Source organism: Cynoglossus semilaevis, chromosome 18 (genome assembly GCF_000523025.1).
Source record: "Cynoglossus semilaevis isolate Cse_v1.0 chromosome 18, Cse_v1.0, whole genome shotgun sequence".
Lineage (NCBI taxonomy): Eukaryota > Metazoa > Chordata > Actinopteri > Pleuronectiformes > Cynoglossidae > Cynoglossus > Cynoglossus semilaevis.
The window spans coordinates 11,148,701-11,157,287 of record NC_024324.1 but is presented as its reverse complement, the minus strand read 5'-3'; the positions used below and the strand labels follow the sequence as shown (position 1 = coordinate 11,157,287).

At 41.3% G+C, this 8,587-nt stretch overlaps 2 protein-coding genes across 6 annotated transcripts in view; one reads left to right on the top strand and one right to left on the bottom strand.

The window, feature by feature from the left end:
- klhl38a (kelch-like family member 38a) overlaps nt 1–1,201 on the top strand; it is a 2,634-nt gene extending 1,433 nt beyond the window's left edge. The window contains exons 2-4 of the mRNA XM_025065050.1: nt 36–328; nt 415–520; nt 611–1,201. Of these exons, the coding sequence (XP_024920818.1) occupies nt 36–328; nt 415–520; nt 611–900 (689 nt within the window). The 3' untranslated portion in view covers nt 901–1,201. The remainder of the gene's footprint in view (nt 1–35; nt 329–414; nt 521–610) is intronic.
- spire1a (spire-type actin nucleation factor 1a) overlaps nt 402–8,587 on the bottom strand; it is a 22,870-nt gene continuing 14,684 nt past the window's right edge. For 2 of the 5 annotated variants that reach the window (XM_025065044.1, XM_017041258.2), the window contains 10 exons: nt 8,541–8,587; nt 7,923–8,077; nt 7,713–7,794; nt 7,412–7,554; nt 5,770–5,805; nt 4,933–5,070; nt 4,476–4,546; nt 4,354–4,381; nt 4,055–4,209; nt 2,252–3,969 (listed from right to left, as the gene is read on the bottom strand). In XM_025065044.1, the coding sequence (XP_024920812.1) occupies nt 3,696–3,969; nt 4,055–4,209; nt 4,354–4,381; nt 4,476–4,546; nt 4,933–5,070; nt 5,770–5,805; nt 7,412–7,554; nt 7,713–7,794; nt 7,923–8,077; nt 8,541–8,587 (1,129 nt within the window). In that variant the 3' untranslated portion in view covers nt 2,252–3,695. Of the gene's footprint in view, nt 539–1,193; nt 1,317–2,251; nt 3,970–4,054; nt 4,210–4,353; nt 4,382–4,475; nt 4,547–4,932; nt 5,071–5,769; nt 5,806–7,411; nt 7,555–7,712; nt 7,795–7,922; nt 8,078–8,540 lie in introns of those variants that run through there. The other 3 variants (XR_003052620.1, XR_003052619.1, XM_025065043.1) reach the window with 3 other exon arrangements.

Sequence of the window (8,587 nt, the reverse complement as noted above, 5' to 3'; positions counted from 1 at the left end):
CATGGCATCGGGCGACAGCTGAGTCAGCGCCACAGTTTACCCTCTTTCTCCAAAAACCAACCAGTGGAGAACTGCCGAGCCCATGTCTGAGCCCCGATACGCCCACCAGAGTGTCTCCTATCTGCACTTTATCTTTGTGTTGGGGGGCATTGGGGCAGACAAGAAAATCTCTCAGTCTGTGGAGAGGTACAACAGCATGTTTAATCAGTGGGAGGTCATGGCACCAATGCCCACAGCTGTGCTGCACCCAGCTGTGGCTGCCAGTGATCAGAGGATCTACGTTTTTGGAGGCGAGGACGCCATGCAGAACCCAGTCCGACTGATCCAGGTACCTGCTGTGTTGGAAGTTACACAGCCATATGATGAGTCATGTTCCTGACAGTCCCTTCCGTGGTGTTTGTTGCTTGTCAACAGGTCTATCATATTGCTCGCAATTTGTGGTCGAGGTTAGAGACGAGGACAGTGAAGAATGTCTGTGCCCCTGCTGCTGTCATTGAGGACAAGATCTTCATCATAGGAGGTAAGTTTGGATTTTCCCCTGTAGAAAAAAAGACCATCACATATGTTATTTAATCATCTTTATTGAGACAGAGCTTGTGATAATTCTCAGGCTATACCCGACGAATGATAGCCTACGACACCAAGGGCAACAAATTTGTCAAATGTGAGAATCTGAAGGAGCGTCGGATGCATCACAGCGCCACCGTGATCAACAACAAGCTCTACATCACGGGAGGACGTATCCTCAACGGCCATGATGTCATCGAGGACTCGGACTGCTTCGAGTGCTACGACCCAAAGACGGACGTTTGGACCTCGAAGGGTTCCTTACCCTACAAACTGTTTGACCATGGCTCTCTGCCTCTGGTCTGTGTTTCCAACAGACCAAACCCACCATGACTGTTCCTCAACTCTCTGCTGCCCAGATTTCTCACCCTCCATCTGAACAATAGGAAATCTCCAAGTAAACGGTCAAAAAACAGTCTCTGCTAATCAGAATAATCTGTGCTGACATGCAGAGATGACATTTGTGTTGGAAAACAGCCCTAGAGGTCCCAACCTGCAACAACAGCTCAGACAACTATGTTCAGTAAAACCAGCAGTTCATTCCATTGGCTGCACGGTGCTGCACTGATGTTTACCAAAGAGGTTAATGTTTTCATTTAGTCACAAAATGCATTTAAACTTAAATACCTTAGATCTACTGCAGTTGCACTTTGTAGAAAATACATTCCTCCCTGACCTTTGTGCCTCTAACAGAGGCTGAGATAATGAACTGACAGGACATGGTCAGCTCCTGTGGCAAACACGTTAGTCTGTCATGGAAAATCAAATGTTAGTAAGAAGAACATGGACATTTATTGTAACATCTTTTTTTAGTTTTAACTAATGACTCCAGAAGCCAATCCTCCTCCTACTGTATTGGTATCAGCACATTCTTTACGGTTGCATCATGGACATGAGAAAAAAAAAATCTCTTCAGGCTTTAAGTTACAGAATGTTGATGTAAGGTCATGTGACAGTGGTGCCTCTGAGTAGAAGCAAATGGGAAATGAGCCCACACCGAGAATGAGTGGCCTGAAAAAAGATCACGTTCACTGGCATGAAATGAACCCCATGGCAGCTTCAGTTTTCAAATCTATATCTTCAGGGTTTTTTTCTCAGGACGCATGATGCCAAAAGATGAGTGACAGAGTGTATGACAACAGTAATAATGTGGACATGCAGGATATGGGGAACCATTTTACAGATCTGAAGTTCTTTTTTTAAGGGGGTCTTTATGCATTGGGAGTTGTGCTAAAGCAGCCCTTGACTTGTCTGCAAACATAAAGAGCACTGTGTGTGTTGGCACTCTGTATCAACCCTGTTGCCTGGCTGTAGTTATTTTCAGTATCAGTTACCAACTGATCAGGGGAAACGTTCTTGTTGCTGGCCAAATATGTGAGTACTTATTCACACAATCAAATACAGAGACAGTTATTTGGAGAGTCATCATCCTGATGTTGACCTCTGTGGAAATAGCTTGTTATTTATTACATTTCTTTAGTGCAAGAGTTTGTGTTAGTGTAAGTATTTGTTATAGATGTAAACACGCCGATTTCTTTAAAATGTATAAGCGATGTACTTCAATACTGCAGTGTACGTGTTGTAACACACGAGGCCGCCATCGTTACAAAACTAGACGAAGACAGCAGGACGTCCTGCTCTCGGTGCCCCTTGCGAATTTACTGTGTACTGTTACAAAGTCCAATTTAAGAATCATCCAAATTTTATTAGAATTTCTTTGATAAAAAGTGACAAGTCACAGTAGAGCATGCACACATTCCATAGAGATTTCTTTTTTAAAATAAAACTGATCAAATGTACTAATTTACTGGCGCATGACGTCAACGGACAGGCTCGTTATCGACGGTGTTTTTATAAGTAACCGTCACGGACGTCTATAGTGCGGTAGTGTTTTACGGTAGTGACAGTTACAATCACGTCAGTGTAGTGTCTGTTCAAATATCTGTGAATCGACCTGCAGCCAGTTGGCACTGTGGGACCTGGAGGTAACAACTGACTTGTTATTATTATAAGTAATTACGACAAACAGAACATAAATAACTTGGTCTGATAAAAGTGCTATTTGCGGTTTAGCATCATATTAACACTGAGACATTTACAAACTATACGTCAGGAATAAAATTATACGGTTATGCAGACAAATATAATGATGCAAATAATAAACGATTTGAAATAAAGTTCTATGAAAGACCACCCCTTTGGGAGACTTGGGTTGACATGATTAAATTATACTACATAATTAAGTTTTTATATTAAATTTGAATTTTGGACAGTTAACATATGCAGCATATACACACATTCATAACCCACCTCTCTGTGTTTCTGTACATGTAGCCCAACGTGTTCTCCTTCCATTTTATCACATATATGTACAGCAGGTCTGCATCTACAAAAGGCATCCAAAGAAAAATATACATTTTGGCACCAGGCACAGAAATGAATCTACAGTTTTTATAAATAGTCCAAATCCAAAAAAATAAACTAACTGTTCTCACCCTGCAACATGTTACGTTATAATGACGATACATTGCGTGGAGCGAGAAGTGAAAGATGTAACATTTGGCATAATTGTTGCTGGAAGATTGAGGGAAAGTAGAAGGAGGAGAGCGACTGAGTTCTACCCCAGCAGACCTGACAGGAGGATCTACAGTGCATTTCTGTCAACAACAGACAATCGGTTGTTCTTCCTGAGTGCAAGAAGTAAACAGGACCTAGAAAACTGACCGATATCTAAAATTCAGGTTGGACGTCGGTTCTATTTACAATTTCTGTGCCACTTCCGACTCTGGGCATCGTTTGATTTTGTTCTTTTGACAAATGTACATTCTGTTAAACTGGTCTTCCTTACCAGCCCAAAAACACCCACAACATCACCAGCGTGACCTGAATTTTCACTGCCTCCGACACAAACATGGCTCTTCTTTATCATTTAGTGGCTACAGCTGAATCCTGACATGTCAAGACTGAGAACAGCTCGCCAACATTTCCTGAGACAGGATAAGGTAAAAACCTTTTTCTACCTTTGGGGAGGGACAGACCAGCTTTGAGGAATTCATTTTTATGGAAAATCAATATTTACAAAAACTACATGAACCAGTCTCTGTGGGGAACCTTATCTTGCAGAAACTCTACACCTCATTGATCGTGCGCTCTGTTGGCTGGAAGTTACGAGATCTGGTCGATGACACGTAGAAAGACTGGGTCATGCGATTGCGATTGAGGCGGGCTCTCTTGCTGGCCACACACAGGCTGCGCTTGCTGGAGGAGATGATCTCGGTGATGAACTTTTTGCAGTCAATACACACGTCCATGGTGACCCAGTCCTCCGTCAGCTCCTTGGGCAGCTCTAGTTCATCCTGTGATTGGCCGTCTTTGCTGCTGCTGCTGCTCTGTCTGGACATTCTGGGGAAAGAAAAAAAGATACAGAAAAACCAGATTAGAGCAGGATATTTGAAGTATGTTTTAGCAAAGTATTATAGTATTATACTTGTGGCCACTCCTCCGTAGACTGTTCCGAGTGTGTCCAGACTCAAAAGAGTGTTTTCCAGGCTCTGCTGGTGCAGACGCTGCCTCTTTAGTCAGAGCACTGGGGCCCAGAGAGTAAACTGGTAAAGTTGAATACGGCTTAGAGGGGAGACGCATCTGTGGTAGGAAAACACAATATGGTAAACGCTGCAATCTAGTATTTGTTTTTCTATCTCAGCAACTCAGACTAAAATTAGTCTTATATTTTTATTTTTGTTGTTATTTATTTATTTATTTATTTATTAATTTACAAAGATTTACCTTTTTAGAACACTGGGAACACACAGGTCTGGGGAAAATAAAAAGTTAACCAACAGGTTACACATCACTGAACAGCTGCCCATCTTCAACTGAGTGGTTCTGGAAAAACAATAATAAATCACCTCTTGCAGAATTGGCAGGTGTACGACCAGGTGAACAGGGAGAATTTCTTGGTCCGGCATGAAAAACAAAGCTGAAGGAAAAACAAAACAGAAGTGAAAAAAACAGAACATTAACAACAGCTCATCAGAAAAAGAGATGTTATAAAAGGATGGACATTTATGGACAAAACAGTATTTTATCATTCAACAATGTCTGATTACTTTTCTCATCTGATGACAGACCCTTAATCTAAATTGATTATTAATTTTCTCTGGTTTAAGTCATGCTCATGTCTGTAATTACTGCAAAATTACAGACAGTCCAAAGCCGAACATTATAGAAACACATGACAGTGAGAGGACAGGGGAAAGTTACTCCAGTTTACATGCATATTATTTCTTTGTATACATCAGCGTGGTAATCATATCACAGCCGTTTCTGTCAAAACTCTTTTTATTAAAATCACATTTCACCTACCTTTCCTTTCTTGAGAGCGTTGTACACTTCTTTGTACTGCTGGAACTTCTCCAGCTCAGCTTTGACCAGGACTTGTCTGATGTGCATCACCTCCTCCACCGTCAGAGCCAGACACTCCACTGGGTAGCAGAAATCCTCCTAAAAAAACAAAAAAGATTTACTTTATCAGCAAAATTCCTTTCCATTCATTGTTCATCTAAAACAGTGTGGAAGTTGATGAACTGCTGTAACACCATGTGAGTGCAGAGAAACCCAGTGAAAAGATGAATCTCAGGAAACACAGACGGCCTCAAACTAAACCTCCAAACACGTGCAGAGAGACGGTGATGATGGAAACAATCGTGGATGTAAAAGACTGAAACACCTCCAATGATATGATGACAATGACCCACATTCCATCAGTGAAACACACCCCTCATGTCAGTGGTCCACTGTTTGACTCCAGACAACAGGTCCAAATTATGTCCAAATAGAAACAATATCATTTTTTTTTTTAAAGATGAACTCAAATCAATGGACCACGGCACTGAGTTCAGATCTGTGACATACTGTAGATGTTCTATCTTTGCACTCAAAGTCCAATTTTGCAGAATTAAATAGTTTGTTTGGGATAACCATGTTCTTGAAAATCATTTACACCAAGTTAAAACGTTAGCAATTGCATTTTATTTTTCAACTCTTTCCAACTATGCCACAGATCTGTCCACACAAAGGTCAGACTTAATCCAAGACAAGTCTGCTCCAATATCCATACGCTCCATTTGACATGACTTCCCAGCAGAGAGTTATGAGATTTCTGATGATAACGGCTGATCATGTGCAGCAGCAGTCACGTACCGTGCCCCGTGCACCACTGGCACTGGCAGCTCCCACCTGACCAGTATGAAGAGGAACAGAACATTCACACACAAGAAATTATTTTATAGTTTTACAAACGTATTACATACAGCAGGTTTATAAAAATGATTTTAAAAACAGTCTAGTAAAATACAACACACATGGTCCCAGTGAGACCTTGGTATCTTAAGAAAAAGAAAGAAGCTCATAATAGAAAGTGCTATGCAACATTTTCAGTGCACAGAAGTGTGCTTTAAATCACAAGGGTCACTCATACGGAGTGACCAGTGTATGTCACATTGCAATTCAAATTCCTAGAATTTTCCAAGTTAAAAGTGTGGTCTTAAATTCTCTCCTGATAGCTTAGCTTTGTAACCCAAGGCTGGGCTAACAAACAGAACAACCTGGTCTATGTTGGACCAGAATATCTAGTTTTTCTCCACTTAGCTGTGGAGCTCCCTAAAACGACAACCCAACGTGTTGAAAACATCCAAAACCTAAATGTCAACATTGTGTGACAGCACAACATTGACCACAATATAGTTTGTGTAATGTGAAGGAATCCTAACCCATTTCCTTCTGTTCCTTTTTTTTTTTTTAACTGTGGTCCAAGTCCCATGAATGAAGGGTCATCTAACAGTTCCCCTCTCAGAAGGACCACAGTTCACTAATGTGTCATCCTTCATCTCATCTTTGTGTATTTCTTCTTTTTCCTGAATGTCACATGTCTGCACCAAACTCCCTTTTTAACTTAATTTTACACATTATTCATGCATTCCTTAAAATCTACAATCAGTGTTTCTTATATAACACACAACAATGCTCTGCGAGGAACTAAACTTGTTGATGGACAGATGATCTTTGCCAAGGTTACCCTGGCACCGATGCATCAGCTGCAGCATCTACACAGAATAGAAACTGACCTCAAGCTAGTATGTGGGTCGAGACGTTCAGAGCAGTGTAAACACGTTTGTGAGAAGAAAAACATCGACAACAAAGATTTCTCTGTTTGACATGAGCCAAAAGAACTCGATACCTCCTAAAATGTATATAACAAATACAGCAACAAAATGAAGATCAGTGGCCTATGGGAAAATATTATTTAGGTAAACAATTGTTAGCACAATTTGGTGAAATATTAACCAAATATACTTAATTGATAATACTTAATAAATAGGAAAAAACAATAATACAGCCTTATTATAGTAATATAGTTAAATGCAGATTTACAGGTCACTGATGGTAAGGAGGTTATAACGAGTGTTGTGTGAAGAATGAAATCATGTAATTCCCATGAGAATCAGCTTTTCCTCCACCTCTCCACCTTCAGCTGCCTGACTCTAAGTATTGACTCTCAACCGCTCAACCATCAGTGGGGAGAATGAAGTCATTCCATCTGACTGCTGCAGCCTGTCCTGAGGTTTCAATTACACGCATCAGCCTCACTGGAATCATACGACCAAAACACAGAGGTGCTCAGAGAAGAGCTGACCTCACGCCAAAAAAGTCACAGGACAGGAAGAGACATTCATTCACATATTTAACATCCTGTGTTGTGGTGCATTCCTCCTAATAACATGTTGTGTCCCTGATTATGCATCATCTTTAAGTGCCATTAGAGTAGTTTATGGACGGGTCGTACCAAAGACTTGGAGGTCTGTTTGGATGGAGGTAGGAACGGGTGGACAGTGGTGGGAGCCTCCTTCTCTATGGAGTGTCGCCTGTGAGGAGACTGACGTTTGTCCGGCTGTGGTGTAGCAGAGATGGGCAGGAACTTTGGAGGGGCTGTGGAAAAATACACAAAAATACTTCCATGTTATTTTGCATTTAATACCAACCTGTTTAAAAATAGAAAAGTTTAAATATTTGTAATTGTATACTACAAATATCAATCTCTGCGACCCCCTGTGGACCCCATGTTGAAGACAGGTTCAACCTCATACCTTTCCTGCTTGGAGCAGACTCTGGAGACGTGTCCTCCATCAGAGACGTGGACATACTGGAGCTGCTCTGTGTGGGCTCCTCCTGTCAAAAGATCAGTGCTTTAGATGTTTTTCAAAAGGCAGCTTTTCTAATAGGTTTCATTAAAATGTTTAGTAATAAGATGTGTCAGTAAGAGGACAGCAGTGTGATGAGCACAGCAAACTTCTTACATCAGAATCAGAGCTGTCCAGCTCAGCCAGCGCCGGCGCCTTCAGCAGCCTCTTCCTCTGACTGAGCGGTTGAACTCCACTTTGACCTGACCCTGTGGTGCCGTTGGCCAAAGACTGCGTGCTGACTGCCAACTTCCTGGGGGCATCAGGAGTGTCTGTGGGCCAAAGACAGGGCAGTCAGTCAGAGAAGGAGCCGGTGATGATTAGAAACTTTTTAAAAAAGCTTAAGTTGGGTTTCTAGGCCCCTGTGAATATGATGTATATATTGATGTTTATATATATAATATTGATGCAGAAATACAAATATTAAGAGAAAAAAATGCAGTTATATATTCTTTGCTCTATAAAGCTCTATAACATCTATTGACATTAGAATTTTATTTCTCAGAGCGGCTCTTGAATTGTCATTTCTGAACAGCCGGTCTCCTCGGTCACTGCTAACTGTATACAAAGCCACGTGGATCAACTTATGCTGAGGTCAGATTGGACTATAACTCAGACTCAAATATGATTGTAAATAAAGCAGAACAGGCGCCGAGGACTATTTCCATTTGTTGCTGAAGGCTGTTGTCAAAACACATTAAACCAAGGTTGGCCTTATTGTTGGCCGTACTTTACCTGAACTTCTGTACAGGTCTTGTGGAGTGCTGATGCTTTTTCCCGCG